General features: G+C 35.9%; 1 protein-coding gene across 1 annotated transcript; it reads left to right on the top strand.

The window, feature by feature from the left end:
• Positions 1-344: 344 nt before the first annotated feature.
• LOC149956124 (uncharacterized) lies at positions 345-5,083 on the top strand. The gene is made up of 2 exons (XM_090166770.1): positions 345-532; positions 2,124-5,083. The coding sequence occupies exons 1-2, from the start codon at positions 511-513 to the stop codon at positions 5,081-5,083; spliced, it is 2,982 nt and encodes a 993-aa protein (XP_090022896.1). The 5' UTR covers positions 345-510.
• The last annotated feature ends 16,449 nt before the right edge of the window (positions 5,084-21,532 follow it).

The following is a 21,532-nucleotide window of genomic DNA, read 5'->3' as shown; positions in this document are numbered from 1 at the left end:
CGAGTAATTGTTTTCGGGGGTTAAACTGAGAAATTACCAGAGCATCTCGTCGCGCAGCTACGAGCCCCCTGGCACCCCCTTATATACGCGCCTGGGGGCGATACTTTATGGGGTCTTTTTAGTGTAATTTTACTACAATGACACCAATAATTACTCTCGGCATTTCTATGGCCTTCACCAACCCTACAGAAAAGTATCTGTAAAACAAAATAATGTCGAAAATTTAGTCGCAAGTGTCGATTTTTCATTGGTTTTCGTAAAACAATTTTTTCTACGTTTACTCGCGTTTATTAAACTTAAGCTTCTTAAATATAAATATAATAATAATAATCATATATTTTTTAAATGCCAGTTTGAAAGTTTAGATTAATCAAGTGGATACAGTTTTAATTTGGTATATAATAACATTATACGTATGACAACGAAGTTTACTATTTTCTTAAATTGATTTTAGTGTCAACGTGCCTATGGGACTAATCTAATCGAGGGTTATTTTCGAATACCTTACCAATGAACGAAATGACATCAAAAGGTAAACTTTACATATCTAAAATTAATTTGGTGTGTATCATTTATAACTTAAATGTATGTTGACTATAAATAACCGACGCCTTCGCTTAAAATTGTTTGTAAAAATTGTGATAGATGGTGAAGCCCTCGGTATAAAACAGTTTTGGGAAACATGTAGACTTAAAATTATTATCATTTTTATGTAAATTTTTTCTATTCAGAAACAAGTTAAATTTTTTATATTTTACTAAAAGCCAGACGTTCGTTTGTTTAATACTTGTTAACTGTCAAAACTCCCAACACCCAAATATGGAATAATCAGGCGTTATCTGCTCTGTCCATCTTATTTAAGAATGTGCTCGAAAATAATTTTTCGATCTTGACTTATTGGGACTCCCAAGTTCGTAAAATCGTGCAGGCACTAATACCTTATGAATTATGCTAGTGGCGAGATATAAATACCGCGTGGGTGTTCACCGGAGAAGAATGTGTTAATAAGTGGGGCATTCTTATTGTAGGATCAGATATTTAACTGCCTAAACAATGTTTTTGTTCTCGCGTGTCCTGCTTTACCAAAATAAATTTTATTCTGCCATGAAGGGAAAGATAATGAAGGCCAACTCTGGCCATTAGCTGTTAGCACTGCTAAAATTATCTCATGCACCAGATCACGCTGTTTTTTTTTCGGGATTGTAACGTGTGGGACAAATTCAGTCCGCTCGTCCACCTGATGAATCCAGGCGAGATATGTATAACGGCCACGAACAGGGCCGTGCTTAGGGGGTGGCGAGCCGGGCGGTCGCCCAGGGCCTCTAAAATTTTACCATAGAGATGTATATACCGGAGGGCCGCTACAATCAGTTTCGCCCATGCATTTCGCCGGGGTCGCGAGACCTCTAAGCACGGCCCTGCCAATGGGGGGATACGTGGGGACAGGGGTGGGGACACCCGTGGCGGAAGTATTCCGACCACCCGTTGGGGGATTGGTGGGCGTCCTCACACGGCCATCCACAAACTCTGCCTCCCGGGCGCTTGGGATTACAGGAGTACGCCACTACTCCCGGCATCACGCTCTTTTTGTCGCTTCTTCCAATTATTAGCAATTCGCTGATAGTTGTCATCAATAAAAGTCGCAACACGGATAGAGGTCGCTGGTGTCGCTTCACTAAACTCTATTTCCTTATCTATCCTCCATGACTAAGCTACGAAATAATCGTCTGCTATTTTATTTTCTAAAGTGTCGATCCTGAAGTAATGTCGCCAATAAGCCGGGAGTAGTGACGTACTGTTGTAATCCCAAGCGTCTGGGAGGCAGAGTTTGTGGATGGCCGTGTGAGGACCACCACCAATCCCCCAACGGGTGGTCAGAATACTTCCGCCACGGTTGTCCACACCCCTGTCCGCACGTATCCCCCCGTTGGCGTGGCCGTTACACATATCTCGCCCTGATTAATCAGGTGGACGAGCGGACTGAATTTGTCCCACACGTTGCAATCCCGAATAAAAAAAATTAAAAATCGCCAATAAAAACCTAAAATACCTTGACGTTTTCGCTGATAAATTGAAATGGTTTTCTAACTCTGTATTTTGTATTTTAAATTTCGGAATTTTAGAAACTCACGTGGAATTTCACGAAACGAAAGAGACAATGTGTAAAAATGAAACGAAAAACACCACCGGAAGAAGATATAACACTTATATGTTGAATCAACCCTCATTTTCAGAGGACAGCTCATTTCGTCAAGTGGCTAATGTTAATTCTACCTTGGTTACGACGAAGCGAAAAAAAGTATTTCAAAGAAGTCCATCTAAAGAGAACGCCATCAGGTTTTATTGCGCATGGTGTAACAAATCGACGTTCAATGAAGAGAGCTTAAAATCTCACGTGAAACTTGTCCATTATCGCTCGAACAAGAGCCCACGAGGTAAAAGCAAAGGTCCTGGAAGATATCGGAATGAGTTCGAAAGAGAAAACGACACCAGAAATGACTGCACCATTTGTGACTTTTCTACTCCGTATAAAGAAAACTTGTCCTTTCACGTGGCAACTACGCATTCAATGTCGAAAAACCGACCAGATAATATGTCACCCATAACATTATTAAAGAGAAATCCAAATTATTCCAACACTCAATCAGCTGAAAATGCAGCGAGATTTTACTGTACAATTTGCGACTTTTCTACCCTGTACAAAGGAAACTTGAAAAAGCACACTGGCACTGTTCATTCTTCTTCATCACCGACGAAGAGAACATATCTTAGCAGATACGAAAATGGTTCAAGGTCGAAAACATCTAACCAGGCTTCGAAATATTTTTGCACAATTTGCGATTTCTCGACGTTTTACAAAGGAAACTTGAAAAACCACGCTGCCACCGCTCATCCTTCTTCTAAAATGAGGACTCAAAATACATCACCAATTATGAGACAAGGTCTAAGCAAAAATCCGAGTTCTACATCAATTCAAACATCTAAAAAGGGACCAAAGTATTATTGTGGAATTTGTAATTTTTCATCGTTGTACAAAGGAAACGTGAAAACCCATACTAACACCATTCATTCCAATTCGAAAAGTGGACCAAAAAATGCAGTCCGTGGTAAAGAACGTTTTCGAAAAACTTTCCAGAAATACCCAACCTCTCAAACCTCTAACAATTCCTCGCCAAACGATTACAAAACGGATGAGTTTTCGACCTTTGGTAAAGGAAACGCTCAGTCCCCTTCGGAAATGGGGCCTCAAAATACAACGTCAATGTCGATTCAAAATCCAAATGAGGCCACGTCTCTCGATGGTCCAAGATATTACTGTACAATTTGCGACTTTTCGACTTTGTACAAGTTTAACATAAGACCTCACATGAATATTCATTCCAAAGAAAGTAAATTTATGTGCTCCATTTGCGGTACCAGTTTTCGTTCAACGGAGACTCTGCAACAACACGAGATATTACACTTCCGGTCAGATCCACTTCTCAGGGAGGAACCTCGTTTGGAGACGGAAGAAATTCCTCAAAGAATCGAGCGTTCGTCAGAAGAGAGTTATAGAATCTTTTCCGACGACAGTCGTGGCCACAGGTTTTCGCTGGAAGAAAATTTTACGAGGCCTTACGAAAAGGTTAATCAACTTGAGGATCATGTCTTTCAACCGAAACCAATTGCCGATTCTCCAGATGTATCCAGCGAACAGAGAAAGATTCCTTGGAAAGGGAAGTTTTACTGCAATATTTGCAATAAACAATTTCGTTTCAAACGCCACCTAGTGTTGCACTTATTGGCTCACAAATCAAATCTAAAAGAAAATGCTTTACCGAAATTCAGTGGTAAAATCATGAGCCGATTCAATCAGTCTTCACGTCCAGAAAATCCAAATCAAATGCTTCTTCATTTGGAGACGGAATCCTCAGAAAATGTCGCATCTGCGAGAACACAGGTACAGTTCCCGATTGAAGAGTTGATTCACGATGAAAGTTCCAACGCTAAAGTTCAACTTCTTGGCAAAAAATACTTCTTTTGTAAATTGTGTGGTACCGGCTACACCAGGAAGTACAATTTAACTTCTCACATTGCGCATTACCACCGTGAATCCATTTTGACAAGAAAGTCGGATACGACAATGCGCACTCGACAATCCCTTGGACGATCAGATGGCCGTCAACGTCATCGAAACCTTACCTCAATCCGCTCTACAAACGGGAAATTCCTGTGTGAATTTTGCGACTCGTCCTTTATTCAAATTGCCAGGTTATTGGGCCACGTCGAGACGTTCCATAAAGATACGTCTCCTCAAGTTGACAATGGTAGCGTGGCTTCCGATGATGACCGATTTTCATCAATTGATGGTGTATCTGCTGTGTCATCGAATATTCCTGTTGAGTTTTCTGAGTCGAAAGTTGAAAGAAATGCTTTAAAAAGTAATCAAAATGATTTGTTGGACTCGTTCGAACCATTCTCCGAAGATTGCTGCGATAGCTTCAATGAGGGCTTGGAGACCCCGAACGAAGATGTTTCGGAAAGCGTTAACAACCATCGCAACGAGGAAGATTTGGAACTGGACGACGTTGATTTGAACGTGATTGTGCAGAAGTATTTGATGGAAGATATAGACTTGGAATTTGGTAAAATTCCTTTGAATCACGATAATCGAGCCACTTTGAACAACGCGTCTCAGAAGTTGGCTTCGAGTGACTATCTGTCGAATGCTAGCGATTTCGAGTTGTCGCTTATGTCTGAGGAACCTCAATATTTTGGTAAAAAAAGAGGAAACGCTGTTCATGAAAATCGTCGAGAAATACAGAACCTCTTGGATCAACATTGTTCTGATGACTTGCAAAGACAGGAAAATAGGAAACCTAGGAAGGGACTATTCGACGTTAATCGTCAAAATTGTTTGGAAACGGATGAAGGTACTAGTCCCCAAAAAAATAATTTACGTAAAATTTATCATCGTCATCTTATCCGAGAAATGTCAGTTGAGAGAAAAAGTAATGCGCCCAAGTATGTCGGTTTACGAGAATGTTCTGTTAAAATCAACCCATTACCGACGCACTACTCGTCGTACGTGACTTTGGGATAAAATCAATCATGAATCATCTAAAAGATTTTGCCTTTTTTTTGATTGAACAACACTTCTTATTGCACCTTTTATTTGACTTATAATAGTTGAATAGTTATTGCACTTTTTTCCTTATTTTACGTTTAACAAACAAATACTTTGGTTTAAAAAATAAAGTTTTGTTTTAACATGTAGCTCAAAAGGAGCAATCTTGCTATAATTTAAAACGTTGCTTAAAATGTTGTTTTATTTTTTCATTTGTTTTGTGCCAATTTTGATTGTAATTACGGTTTGGTTTGATAAAATTATAATAATAATAATAATAACTTTCAGTTAACATGGAGCCACTTAGCGTCGTGCCAGAAGTTCACTCAGTTGCTATATTTTCGTCTACTTAGCAGACACTTTGTGTTATGACACTGAGAGTGACAAATCGTCTTCTTAGCAGACAAGCATCCAGCAGCTAAGGGATTTTTAGCGTTGGCCGCTAGGTGACTCTTTGTTAACTGAAAAGCCTAATCATTCCAATCCCCTACTTCTACGTACCGTAGCCAGCTTGCCCTACAGGAAAAATAAATAGCATGAAGGCGTAGCAGTTACGCAAATTTCACTAGGTAGAATAAGCTGCTTTGCCATATATTGAAGAATACCATCTGGAGGCATTTGCAGTAAATACTAAGGCCATCTCTTTATTATACAGGGTGTTACCTAAAAAACGATACAGGGCCAATAACTCAATGTGTTTTAGTTAGGAATTTTAAATTTTCACAGAAAATAAAACGCGCAGGTTCTTACTTGATAACGGAAATTTCCGACCTTGAACCATGTCTTCAAGGTCATTAAAAATTTATCTCTAGAATTATTAGGATACAAAGTTGGTTTCAATTAGAAAAGTGTTCCCCGTCAGATTTTAGGTCTTAATAGCTTGGATACCACCTAATTTGACCAATAAAAATTCGAGAGATGTTAGAAAAAAACCGGTAGGTCGTGTTGAAAATAATCATCAACTCTCTATCCCACAGCTGTGCGCGAAGTGGAAGGTGGTCGCCCCATTGCTGCGCCTTTTGTCGGGATGAGTGGCTCGCGTCGAGGGTGAGACCATCAGTAGTAGGGTACTACTACCCATGGATGAACAAATTAGCGAATAAGTAGATTAGTCCATTATGAAAAGGGATAAAAAAGCTAAACCCTAAACAAATTGAAGAAAATTAAAAACTTACAAATAGTTCGTACCGATTGGTCTTCGAGCAAACAAAAAGACGCGAAACTCGGACCAAATAGATCTTCGAGTGAAAAACTAAATTAAAACTACTACCCATGCTGGATTTGTCACCTGTCCGAGCTTGTGGCGTAGGGCATTCTGATGAGACCACCGGTGTAGTAGGCTGTTTGATCGCTTGGAGCACCGGTATTTAAATTTCTGACAACATGAAGCCTCGTTTTCATAATCAATTTTGTTTGCGAAAAATATACACCTAAACAGAAACGAAAAAACTTCAAACGGATTTTGTTTACGTTTCTGCGTCACTTCTGCTTAATTTTACGATGTGTTATTTTCATGGAAAATATGATGTCTTGGCGTATTTGATTTTCCTTATTTGAGGTGAAAAAAGGGGAGGGGATTACTTGAAGACGGCGCTTATTAATAGAAAATATATAAGAGGAATAGCAACCCTAGATTGGACGAAGCTTAAAATTTGAGTTTCTAAAGCTAGTGGCTTCCGGCGCCTTTATTAAATATTTAAACAAACAAGGCTTAACGCGTAACAATACCGGAAGTTATTTGAGGGGCCTTAGTTGTCGAAATCTTGGTTTCTCCAGTAATACAACTGAAAAGATGATTGTCGTGTGTCTTAATATTCGTCGTCGTCAAATGTAATGAAATCCTGGATATGCCTTTGGTTAATAGGCCTATAGCACACTGAGACGAAAAATCGCCGAAGTAGCTATTCCTTGTTTGTATGCTCTATTGGTTATTCTTGATGAATATGTAGCAGCCCACATTTACCGCGAGACAATTGGCTATTTACGGCACACGTGACATGGTGTCACGCGTAAAACTATAGATTGAGCGGAAAATATCATTATTTGTGATCGGCGTGGAAAGCGACGTTGCGCTTAAGTAACGAATATGCTCAAAAATCGACCATAAAAAAAGCTTTAATGAAGCACAAATGAACCACATGAATACTTAAAAGTAATTTGGTGATCTTTATTTTCAAATAAATATTGGAGTAGTAAAAAAATACTAAGAGATGCAGAAATATGGGTACGTTCGATATATCGGCTATTTGTGGCTGATTATATCGGCCGATTTAAGTTTTTACTGAAAATATTTTTCATGTACCGGTGCATCCCTAATTTTACTTAAATTTTATTATTTTGGTTTTAATTACCCCTTAAATAAACCTTAAAATTGATTTAAATAGTTTAATGGTTCAACCTTCCTTTTGACGTTTACCATTTCCAAGCGATTCATTTATTTCATTAATATCTTGACCTGTTATTGACTAAAAAAATGTTTTCAGTCCAAACCAACTAATTTCTTAAGCCTATCGTCTTTCGTATAGAAATAGGAAAAAGTAATTTTTACCAAAGATAACGGGCCGATTTCTTCTCTTGGGGGAAGGAACTTACCGTCAGAGCGTGAAGTGGATTGGGAGCAACGCTAAATATCGTTTCAAAGTAGTCATTAGAGAGGTTAAGCAAATCAGTCTAGAAGTTTGAACAACAACGTCGGTTATCACGTGATTCTCTTAGACGTATTGCTTTTCCCGTTTGTAGTTTTTAGTCGAATATTTAAGAACTTAAAGACGATGTCATATTTCTGTCGAGCTTACGTGACACGTCGTAACATATTTATACTGTTTAAATAAATATACTGATAACTATAATTTTCCGACTGGAAAATCGAAACAGATTTACGACAACTTCAGGGTGACCAGACTTCCTATTTTTCCTATTTTTTCAATGCTTTCCTATAAATTCCTTTAATTTTATCTTATTTCCTATATTTTCCTATAATTTCACCAGTGTTCATTCATTTTACTGGTTGTACTTATTTTGATTTTCAATTTAATCTTAAATTTCCACCAAACAACGGGAAAATAGTATCCTGGAGTGTATACCGTTATATTAAAATATATAACTGTATATATATATAATAATAAATATTTTAGTTAAAAAATGCTTTAATAGCTAGACTAATTGTAAATAAGATTAATGCCACAATTAGTGTAATAGGGTTGTTTGAGAATGTAATTAGTAGAAGAGTAAATGCAATAAGAAGGGTGATTAAGATCAGAAAATAGTTAATTCATAATATCAGTTTTGGGAATTGAAGTAATTAGAGTTTAGCTGAAGGGCTAACTTCCAATTTTGGCTTACAATACCAGTGTTTTTAATAAACTACTAGAGCAATACTATGGAAAAATTTAATTTTTTGTTTACTTAGTTAGCTATTATATACACTTTATTATAATAAATTAGTTTAAATTTTGGTCATGAGTATCGCCGCCTGCCGATCTAGTTTTAAATTAAATGTTTGTTCGTACAAAATTAGTCTTTTCACTTTACATAGAGCCACGTAGCGGCCAATTATTATTACAAGAATAATACCCAAAGCGCCTGATTAGAAAACGAAATGCAGATTATGCGGTTGTCGCGTTTAGCCGCTGCGCGGCTCTTTACAAACTTAAAAGGTTCATAATCTCAGTACAACAGCTGAAAGTCTTAGCCTAGAAACGTGTAAAGCAACTGTCGTCTCTATCATTGGCACCCGCATTATGATAAGGCCCTCGTTATTAGAGATGGCAAAGGAAATGTTATGAAACATTTTCCGGAATTTTATTTTTCTGGAAAATTAAAACCTCTATGTTATACTCTAGGCCAATCCTGACCTCATTTTACAATTTAAAGGTGAGCTGATGGTCAAATAAAGTGTTCCATTATTCGGGTAGTTGAAGCTTAGTGATATCAAATTTCACTGCTATATTATAGTTTTGACGCTTTTAATTTGACAACTGCTAAGTGTACTGAAAACTATAGCAGCCAGTGCCGTAGACTATAATGAAAGGTTCATTGTCGAACTTTCGCTGAATTAAATTTTCACCCCTCCCCTCCCCCTCCCATTCCAGCTTTTGGCGAAGAGCCACAAGGTAAACCTGGTTTTTCTTCTTCAGATTCTTTTAAAATCCAAGTTAATATTAAATAATAGGTGACAGGCCCCCGTGGCTCAATGTTTATGGTGTTGGTCATTCAAATCTGGCCAATCCAGAGAAATGCTTACCTGGCAAGGTTGTTTCGCAATGACGGACTTTTTTGCCAGACTGGGTAATAGTTATGCCCACTTCTCGTGAGGGTCACTGATCTGTGAGGGAATAAATTGGGTTATGAAAGATAGGCTAGTTTTGGGATCACGAGTGGCAGAATGACAGAAAGAGTTGAGAAACGAAAGGAAAAGCAATGTATCAAATTTATTTGACCTCTATGAATGATTTTTTCGAAGGTTCTAGCATTTGTTTTGGGAATCAATGACTAGCTGACTTTTATAATTTTCAAGTCTGGCTTGAGCCAACCTAATGTCGCCCCAAAATTATAAAGTTATACTGTCGGAGGCACTTAGAGACGGTTGAGTTTTTCTACACATATCAAAACACCGCGATAACTGTCAAACATTAAGCTTTTAAACATTTAAAACAGTTTGTAAACAAAAAGTAGCCCAGAACTTTGAAATGGGGTTTCAATCGGTCTATTACCGGTGATGTTGTTGGTGTAAGCGCGAACTAATGTTCTTGTAGCAATAACTGCCTTAATTTTCATCTATAATTGCCCCCATTGAACTCGTTCGACCTTATAACTAGTCGCGTCCCTAATTCAAATACATCCTAGTTGTAATTATAGCCTTCAAACGTCGCTTAGTGCTGCTAAAAATGCGGAAGATTCACCACCAATTACCCAATACTTTATTTTTCCATTAGGGTTTATATTCAATGATGCTTAAAAAACCGATTAAAGTACTTGTATTTTATTTAAAAGTGCTTTTTCCAAAATATTGTAAAGTTAAATTGATCAAAATTTAAAATTTTAGTGCTCGGATGGCGTGATACAATTGGTATTCGGCTCCTTTTCTCCGAAATCGTGCAGTCATTGAGCGGTCAATGAGTTAGCAGAACAGAAATTATGAGTTCACTGATGAACGTGAGGGTGGAAACCACGCAACCGCACAGGAGAAAGAACAGAGGTGGGGCTACGTGAGCAAAGGTCAAAGGCGACGCTTCCATTAAGTCTTGCGTTAAAAATGAACCCAGAATTCGCTGTAGCAACGAGCTAATTTGAGTTAAGAATCCCGCTCCTTGAAACAGCAGAATCCTGTAATGAAGGGCTGGTCTATTAAAAATACATATTACAGAGACGATTCGTTTCTATTTAGCCAAAATTCGAATAAATTTTTGATTCCGCCGCTGAACATTATTACTTAGAGTAGTTTTACCATAAGTAGCATAAAAAACATTGGTATGTTACTTCTTTTCCTCCAAACACGATTTTCTTAATGATAGGTGATCTCGAAAATATATTAATTTGGCAAGGAATTAGTGGCTCATCTTGAATCAACGGATTTCTGCCTCAAAGTTGAACAGAAGTTAAGGGTCGTTGGCGCTAGCTACGTTCAAAACAATAGTAGTTCCTATTTAGTTTCTTCTCCCTTTAATATATTCAATTCGTAATCCCTACCAGAAGCATTTCTCACATAGTCACAATAATTACTTCATTAGGAACACAAACTAAGTAATATTTTTACACTTCATACATCGCTCCTACCTTCTGTTGACCATTTCTTTGACAGCCTTCTCCAAACCCCTTCTAAGAAACAGCGCTGTTTTGACGTTTTTGAAACTTTGTTTGCTGATGTAAAAGTGGTTCTTCTTGCTTTTCGACAAGGTCATGGCCGTAGAGTAATACTCCCAAAGTAGCACGCCCTTGCCTTTCGCTATGTCGGTGTCCAGAGTGTCGAACATCTTACTCCAATCTTTGTACATCGATGCGGAACGGATCGCTTGTTCGCCGACTTGGTTCTCTTGCCTGATGCTAGATGCCTGCACGAATACATTATCCAATAATTCCTTTTCAGACAAATTTAAAAAACGGTTTTAAATGTCGTTTATTTTTAATGGAATGTGCTTTGGTTTTATGAGCCCGTCTGAAAAGGGTATAGACTAACAATGTAAGTTTCACGCTAGAACCTTGCGGGGATTGTTTCTACAAAGTTTTTCTTGTTAGGGTGCTTTCAGCTTATTAGTAGGAGAGGGCGAAGCATTTTTCTAGATTTTAAATATGAGATATAATCAGCTAGGCTAATACCCAAGGCACCACCTTAGGCCCAAGTCATCTAGCGACTTATAATGCCTTTAAACAGGTGGCCGGGTTAACGTTTCTTATACAAACCATTACATACAGTAAAATAAAGAATTATCATTGTTGTTACTATTCCATTTAAAGTATTCGTCTATTTTAAAAAATATTACATTAACGTAGTTCACCTAGACTGTATTATACAATCGATCTTTTTTGGATGGTAACTTAAAAAATTTCATGTTAAATGGTACATTTCTTACTGTAGCATTTATATTGCCTACAACAACGATGATAACAGTGTTGCCCATATTTTGACGCGAAACATAGTCTATAACGATAGCGGTAAAGGTGTAGCTTTGTCGAAAATCAGTCTACAGTGGCGGCGCTAGGGGGTAGGCCAGGTAGGCCACTGCCTACCTTCAAATTTCAAGGGGGCCCCCAAATCATCCTATAAATTGATCTAGAAAGGGCCTCAAATTTATCCCAAGAGATAAAATTCGCTAGAAGTGACAATAGGCGAATCTCATTAATTCCTTATATAAAATGTATAATGAAAAAGTGATATTTGAGTCTTTCATTGTAAAATGTATTCCAGGAACCAAGTATATTAAAAGGTGTTAATCGTAATTTTTTATTCAAGCATTTTGTTGAAAAAGGGGGGGGGGGGTGTATTGGGCCTATTTATTTGATTTGCCTACCCTGGTGTAAATTCCTGGCGCCGCCACTGAAATCAGAGCTGGTAAATTTAAACCAATTGTTTAAAACGTATTTTAAAACAAAGTAGCGGCTCTATCATTGTATTGTGGAAAGGCAATTGTTATTAGAGATGGCCTTGAATCTATCCGATTCTTCGAAAAACGCGACATTACTGGAGAGCGTGGTGCCATCTATTTATGGCAAAGAAAGCTAAAATTTAAAGTAGCCAAACGATAACTTCATCAGAGAGCCATTGTGGAGTATTATATTTCGACAACTTATTCTCTATTTAGTGGACTTTAACCGTAATTATATATCCCATGTACAAATATTGTTTATAATTGATGTAATTTATGTTGTTAGCCAATTTACTAAGGATCCAATCAACGCGAGAGGTACCTATAAGTACCGCCTTTTTGATTTCGACGCTAGCGAAATCTATTTAAAAAAGAGCTACTTCACGTCGATTCGCCACTTGCTTTAATCAACTATTTTATGAAACATTTTTTAAATTTTATTGTAAATTTCCGCAGAGTAATGTATGGCGAAGAATCTAGTTTAAAACTAGTTTTTTAATTATATCTCTTTCATTTTAACCGATGAAAATAACATCAAATTAAAATTATTAAATATTTATTAAACAGTTCCAATTTGATTAGGACCAAAGGCAATCCCCCATTTTTTATTTAGCTTTTCTTCCAATTTCGGTTAAAATATGTAACTTATTAATTTTGGTCCAGTACTCTCAATGTGGTGGTTTTTCCAGCTAAGGCTTTGAAATACTATTTATAAACCGCTAGAAACCTCTCCAGAATAATTTTTTGATCTACAGGGATATTTTTACCATTAAGAGATCGCCCATCATTTGTGTCATGATTGGTCGAAGGTGTGGATTATGGGCAATATCCTTTAAGTTTTCAACCCTTTTCGGTATGCCTTGTAAGGTTATTGCGCTTATGGTAAACGACGAAATGTACTGCACTACGATGAATATAGAGATCAGCCAGTCGCCGAGGAGAATTCGACTGCCCAACCGCTTAGGTATATATTCACTTCCTGCAAATTCAAAATATCAAAACATTAGATGTGGCAGCCATGAGCCGAGAATTCGTCATACGAATCTGGGCTAAATCAGGATTTAATCGAGATAAAAGCAATCAACTGCGGTTTCTAGTCGATGCAAACGCGCGTCGTCATGTAAGGTTTTGCGTCCAGAGCACCTTCTGTTTCAATTACTCTCAAGCTAAAGTTAATCTACCCTTACCATGGCGCTACCTATTAGCATGACCAAATTAAATGGGTGTGGAAAACGAATGACAGCCATTGAAAATAAAGACAATAATAAAAAAATCAAGTCCGTCTATCATATTAACAGTAACCAACCAACCAACAGGACAAAATAAACAAGTCAGTCACAAGTACAGGTCTGATTCTCTTTGGATTCGCCTGAGGGGTTCGACATTCGTACAAATCCCGTACACTCTAGAAAAACAATTATTTTATAAATCGTTAAATCAAGTTGAAAATTCCGAAATCTGGGCGAAAATCAGTTCCAAAATCTCGAAATCAAGCTAAGTAACCCAAAATCAACACGAAAAATTGGTTCTGTAATCTCCAAATCAGTTTCTGATTTCTAAAATAAATTTGAGATTCAAATTCCCGTACGTAAAATTTGCAAATGTCCGATTCCTTTTGGATTCGCCATCTTCTATTTGCATATTTTTCAATTTCATCGATGATGTGTGGCAAACGCGTATGAAATAGAGGTCGTTCAAAGTTGAATACTCCTATCTTGATGAACTTCTGTCCTTACCTTGAAAGAGAGCTGTGACAGTATACATTCCAACATGCTTCGAAAAGTTTCTTCTACTTGCAGTTGGATTCTTTATATTATAAATTAGGGGAAATTTAAAAACCTTTTATTCTTTAGTATTTCTTAGTCTAGTGATATTTACTGAAGAAACACGTCGTTCCGATAAGTAAGACAAAGTTGAATACAAGAGCACAAGAAACAAAAACATTAGGAATACCTATTCAAGTATTAAAACAAATAGTCACTATTCAGAAATAATTATTTGGGCCCTATATTGCCTTGTAGGTATGAGATAATCTGACTATTTTATGATATAGTTAAGGAGGGCTTTTATATCAGACAAAGCTGATAAATCCTGATAGTTTCAGGTATAATAAACTAAATTTAATTTTTAAACCGGATTAACCCGCAATAACTTTATTATTGCTTGGCGTAAAATAAACTAAATCGGCTTATTTTAAGATCGTCTGAAAAGGGTGAGTTCAAAATGATTTTGCTAAACAACTTGCGCTACAAACTTTTTAAGCCCAATTTAAAAAGGTCTTACTCCCAAATTTTACAAAATTTCACTCGTGTAAAAATAACAAGTATTATTTACCTTCAAAAGTTCTACGCGATAGAAATGTAAGGTACTAAATAGCTCACTTACTTTGTAGGTAATTAGTTTAAACATATCCCATAAGTTTAAAGTATAACTTAGAGGTTTTCCAGAAATTATGTGAAATCCTATTTCTGTTAGAATATTGCTCGGAGTCCAGACCGTAGTGTTAATTATTGTAATAAAGTCAGCCATGCCTTGTATGTCTAACTCCTAAGAAATCAATTTAATTTTTAAAAACTAACCAAGTCTAATAAATCTACACCTTTTTTGCTAAGACATTTTTGTTCGTGCAGGGTTGAATGGATGCTGGGAGTTCGAATGACCTTGACAGCATGTTTTGAAGGTCCTTCAGAAATTATCTCGAGAACCTTAAAGACATGTTTCGATGTTTTTCTAATTTGACCATCCATTAACTCTCTGCACAAGCTAACATTGTAAGTGAAATAAAAATAACTAATTCGTATTATTTTTAATGGATACCCTGTATTTCGTTAACGTTAAGTTTTAATATTTAAAATTAAATTTCTTTCAAAGACTCACTTCTTTGTAAGCAAGTAGGTCGTAGGATACGCCGCGTTTAAATTCTATCATCTCGCAACTATAGGAAAATATAAAGACCTCCAGTCATTTGATTTCAATCCGACTGAGGCTCAAATGGAAACTTACTTTTGGCTGGCGTTGTGGAATAACACGAAATTAAATAAATTTCCATAAATTGAAGGGTCTTGCGCCGAAGAGGGCCGATATCGTTGAGTAGCCGCGTCAAAGACGTAATACGGAGGAAAATCCTGTTTGGAAAAAATATCGGATTCATTTTATCAGTTACCAATAGGCTTTTCTATCAAATAAGCTACGCTTGCTGAACTTGTTTTTATGTATGTTAACTATTACCGTTAACCTCGACAAGTTTTTATGGAAGGCGAAACCGAAGAACTCAGGGGAAAACCCCTTAAACCAGTGGAGAAATAACTTGCAAACTCAACGCAGAAGGAGTAGTTCCGAGTTTTCACCTAGTGCCACAAGCTGAGATCGAACCCGCCTCCTCTTGCTGCGAGGTGAAAGTGCTAACCACTCCGCCACCCCACATATATACAAACTGTCATCTTTAGATATTAGATTATATTGTATTTAAATTTGAATATCTAAATATCAATTAACATATAACTACGCATCAATTTATTAATTAACTCTGCCCGATAAGGCCACAGCGAGCTTTTCTATGGGGATAATTAGTACAGCCAAAGCCAAGGCAGGAAAGTTGATAGTCGAACCGCGAAAAACTAAGACTTCACTTATCACTAAGCATTTTTAATGCTCACGATTCAGTACTACGGAAGCAAACAACCTTTAATTACTACTATCGACTTCAACGGGAAACGTAATAGAATTGCATTACTTAACGAAGGTTAGTTGACAGTAGATAAAATGGAAGTCTTTAATCTCGCGCCTGCGCAGTTCGTCGCCTACTCCGCCGAACGTCACCAACAACAAAACCAAATATAGGCTTTCCATAACAGAAATGAAGAGTCTGCTAATAAGCTTTACCTATCTAGTTTTCGACGACCACAAAAAGATGGCGTACGGATAGTTTTTGGTATGCAAGCGAGCTAGCTACAAACTGATTTTGAAAAGTTTCTTCAAAATATAAAACCTTAACGTACACACGTACTTTTTTACAATTTAATATTTTATAAATTTACTATTACCCCAGGTAGCACCATCACGTACATATTACGTGTTGTATCGAGGTTTTTAAAACATATACGAAACACGTTTGGTAAACGTTGATCATGTCACCATTTAGCACGTGTTTCACCACGTAGTCTTTAAGTGTTAAATTATGCGTACATTTAGATAAAAAAAGCGCATATTAAGTTCAAATAGCATTAAGTTTGAAAACAATAACCGTATTTTTAATTTAAATTATATCTGCGTTTTTGCGTGTATTAAGAGTTATTGTTTTTGTGTATTTAGCGGTTAGTTTCCGTGAATTCAGCTATTATTTCGCGTACATTAATTACAATTTTTTTGTGTGTCAATCGTTTTTTTTTGGTTGGTCAATCGGTTATTTTGCGAGCATTAATTGCATATTTTACATAATTGGTTATTTTGTGTGAATTCATTGGTTATTTTGTGTGAATTCATTGGTTATTTTGTGTGCAATAATAAGTTCGTTTCTGTGCATTAGTTGCCTATTTTGGTTGCATTAATTGGTTATTTTGTGTACATTAATTAGTTATTTTGCGTGCATTAATTAGTTGGTTTTCGGGCAATAGTTGGCTATTTCGGGTGCATTTATTGATTATTTTGCGTGCATTTATTTGTTATTTTGCGTGCATTAATTGTTTAATTTCTTAATTATGTGATGAAAAGGTACACATTTCACGATGAGTTTTCGTCTAATACTAAATAGAATAAAGGTTTTGGGATACAATACATTTTTTGATTATGTGTTATATGCATAAATAATTTTTCAATAGTGCATATCTTAACTTTCATTCTCTTTAGGACTCGAATGCATAAGAGGGTACTAGATAGTTCAATGAATATCACAAACATTTGATTATGAAACAATTACTACCTCTTCAATGCAGTATTTCTTTTACAGATCTCCATTATCTATAATTCTGCCCAATTATCTAACAAAATGTATGTGAAGGATAAACGCCACGAAATTGTATTTTAAAATTTAAGATATACTTATAGTTAATTTCATTAAATTAATGAATAGACCTCAGAAAAGTAGTTTTCAAAAATATATTTATAAATCGCTTTTGAAATCTTGAAATGGAGACCTTTTCAGCGTTTGAAAGTCAAACAATCCTTCGGAAAACAATACGCCATAAATAAAAACCGCTTTATACACGTAAAAAAGCTTAATATATGCAAAATAATAGATAAATGTATTCGAAATAATTTCTTCGTGCACGCAAAATAAGTGCTTATTACTAGAAAAATAACGTCTTATTGTATGCCAAATATCCGCTTAATACACGAAAGCTAACAACGTAATTTACGCCAAATAACCTATAAATACACGGAAAATATCGCTTAATGCAAGGAAAATAACCAATATGTTCACGCAAAATAACGATTTAATGCACGAAAGTAACTTATTAATGCACGGCAAATATCCCTAACTACGTGAAAAATAACCAATTACTGCATTAAAAATAGCAAATTAATGTACTCGAAATAATCTCTTAATGCATGAAATTTAACCGCTAAATACACGAAAAATAACTCCTTACTACACGCCAAATACCAGCTTAATACCGTATGATTTAATGTAATTTAAACTTAATAAGCGCATTGTTTAATCGGTAAGTAAGCATAATTTAACACTTAAAAATACCCGGTGAAAGTTAAGAGGGTGTAAGGAAGGTGATAAAAATTTTTCATAGTCAAAGATACGCCCAAGGAAGGGTTTTTAAAAGTAACCATTCACTTGACTACGCCACTGGTTATTTGTCCACATTTTGAAACCTCAATTACCAATCTACTGATATATTTTGCAAATATATCCGGTATAGCAGGAGCACGTGTAAATTAGGCGTATATCTATTTATGACAAAGGAAGCTTCAATTCATAATAGCCAAATGATAACTTCACCAGATAACTATTGTAGAGTATTATAGTTAGACAACTTACACTCTATTTAGTGGACTTAAACCTAAACTATATATCCCGTGTAAAAATATTGTTTATAATTGCTGTAATGTATGTTATTGACCAATTTACAAACGATCCAATCAACGCGAGGGGTACCTATAAGTACCGCCTTTTGATTTCAACGCTAGCGACATCTATTCAAAAAAGAGCTAGCTACTTCACGTCGAGCCGCCACTTGCTTTAACCATTTCAACCAGTAATTACAAATCAAAGAATCAACTTACCGCGTAATACAATATCTTCAATTGCATTATTACGAAGTGAAAGGTGACCTGTTATTTTGATATTGATGTTATTTTCATAAAACTATTTCAACCACGAATACCATGTGGCAATTGCATTTCACCTGAAATTTCGAAGAATATTTAACGATCCGCGATTTACTGTTAAAACGCATTTTCCTTGGTTCTAGTCCTTTAAGCTGTTATTATTTCTTAAGATTTGATTTAACAAGTTGGCAAGCCATAATATACCTCTCTTCATGTATCCGTGGTTCTGTGGTAGAACGCTTATCTGTCGAGCTGGAGGGATCGGGCTCGAATCCCGCCCAATACTAAAGCAATTTGAAGAAAAAAAATATACTACACCCAATGACAAAAAGAGGGCTCTTTTGGAAAAAGCTTTTCCCTAATTCCAAGAAACTGCGAACGCAGTGATTACACTTTGACCCCGAAAATGCACTCGCAGCCCCGACAGACAGACAGACCCACAGACAGACCTTAGACCAAGACAGCGACGTCGCACGGTAGATATTTCGCGCCCGAATCTTCGTTGTGGCTGCCTATTTCCTATTTATCTCGCGATGTGTCGCTAGTAGCAAAGGTGAGTAAATTTTTATTGGCTATTTGAGTCGCGTGCACCGCCCTACAATCTGTCAGCACGTGGCCTGCAACAGTATGGCTCCAAAAAACGAAATTTCTGCTATGTTTTTTAATATTTGTGTCCCGAAAATATATAAAAAAAAATTAAATATATGTAACTCTTAGCTGATTATTTTTTTTCAAGTTCTTTAAAAAACGTTATTTTTATCTCTCATGGATGGCGCCTATTGACTTTCTGTATCACCCAACCCCCCTCTCCCTATCGCAGCCGCAACAAAGCTACGCCGAAAAATAAAGCGTTGGGTATGCTTTGAGCGAGACGTCCCTGTGTTTCTTGGTCTAAGGACAGACAGACATGGTGATTGTAGAAACATAGTCCCACTCGGAGAAGTAGAAATACGAAAATGCTCCGAATCTGTTTATAAATATAGAACTTTAGTCTTGGTGCCCGAAATGGTACAGTTGATATTACAGTTAGTGCTTAAAATTCTGATCTTTTGAATGTTATTCTACATCTGATTTCGATGTCTGATTTTAAAACTCGTAAACAGTTAGGTTTCATTTCGATATCTGATAAGAAATTAGATCTGATCTGGTAATTTTTAAATATCCGTTAGCCATAACTGATAGAAGTAGAAGGAAAGTAAGGGCGACACATCGATCCCGGGATCGGGATCCGGGATTTAAGGGGTGAAATGGGGGTAAAATCATCGAAAAGTCAATGTATATATGATATTTCTCGCGACGATTTGTTTTTTCGTATATCAACATATTGTGTTCAGGCCAACTTGTTTATTTATCTCCGCTTATCTCGAGTGACACTTGAACGTATTTCTTTTCACGTTTTATCGTACGGAATAAGTTGAAATGATGTAAAAAGTGATAACCTAGGCGGAAGATAGCGCGCGTGAGCGGATTACCCGGGGGACGCGGTTAATTTGAATTTAAAACATGGATTTGAGTGTTTTGACGTCATTGAATATTCACTGTTAAAATGACGTAGAATTGAAATATTTTTAAACTTCATTTTAATATCATTGTAGAACTTAAATATGCTTGGAATTTTAACCTATCTCACGCGAGAGATAGCGCGCGTGCGCGGATTTCCTGGGGCGTGGTTTTCGCGGCGCGGTTAATTTAAATGAAAATATGGATTTGAGTGTTTTAAAAGTGAATAAATCAACACACACGTATTCACGCCTATCGCGGTAGTGAGGGTTCCCTCTCCAAAATACTTCATGTACCCAAAATTGGACCGCAAGTTTTTTTTTTAGGTGAATCTCGATGAGAGTTTAACGTTACAATAAAGCTAATAGGTCCAGTTTAGGGTACTTATGGTCCGAAATAGGGTATATTGGGCTGGTAATGATGACTTTGGTCGCTTTTAAGGTATTTTCGGTCCATTTCGGTCCATTTGTTGGTTACAAGACGTGTGAGGGTTTAATGAAAATAAAAAAGCTCTTGACTAGCTCATTTCAAATGGGTATACGAATACGTTAAATTACATTCCGATATACAAATATATATGTATTTGGCGTTCAATACTTTAAAATACTTTTCCCGATACGCAAATATAGGTAGAAATATACTATTTAAACATCTTAACTCTACTTTAAACCGGATAAAATATATTTCAGATATGCAAATACATAGAAAAATACTACAAAAACATAGAAACTCTAATACAACAAAATACCATTCCGATATTCAAATATTTAAAAATACTTAATTAATGTACTAAGTTACGTTTAAAAGAACCTTTTGTAACAATTCCAATATGTATATATAGGTATAAAAATACGATAAAAACAACTTACCTATATTTTAAATACGGTAAAATACAATTCTTATACACAAATATAGTCGGATAGATACTATAATATATTTCAGATAAGCAAATACATAGAAAAATACTATACAAAAATCTAAACTCTACTTTTAATGCAACAAAATACAATTCCGATATTCAAATATTTAAAAATACTTAATTAATGTACTAAGTGACGTATAAAAGAACCTTTTGTAACAATTCCAATATGTAAATATAGGTATAAAATACGATAAAAACAACTTAACTATTTTTTAAATACGGTAAAATACAATTCTTATACACAAATATAGTCAGAAAGATACTATAAAAACACAAAATTTAATATTAAATGAAATTTGTGTGGATAAGATTTGTAAATATCATTTTGAAACTAATAATTTTCACGCTTTATTTAAGTCAAGTAATTACATTTTAAAAAATGAAAGAAGTTAAACAATATAATTTTTTTTAAATATTGTAAATATTTTTAGACAATAAAGAAATTAAGAAATGTTTTAATTAAAATCTCTTTTATTTTCTACAATAGTTACCTTTTATTACTATAAATATTCCAATATGAAATGGCAACCACGTATGCGTAACACAATATGTAAATATAGGAATAAAAATACGATAAAAACAACTTACCTATATTTTAAATATGGTAAAATACAATTCTCATACACAAATATAGTCGGAAAG

This window comes from Leiobunum rupestre, chromosome 2 (assembly GCF_980474605.1).
Source record: "Leiobunum rupestre chromosome 2, qqLeiRupe1.1.hap1, whole genome shotgun sequence".
Classification (NCBI taxonomy): Eukaryota; Metazoa; Arthropoda; class Arachnida; order Opiliones; family Sclerosomatidae; genus Leiobunum; species Leiobunum rupestre.
The sequence above is the reverse complement of the archived record's forward strand: the minus strand, read 5'-3'. Positions and strand labels throughout refer to the sequence as shown.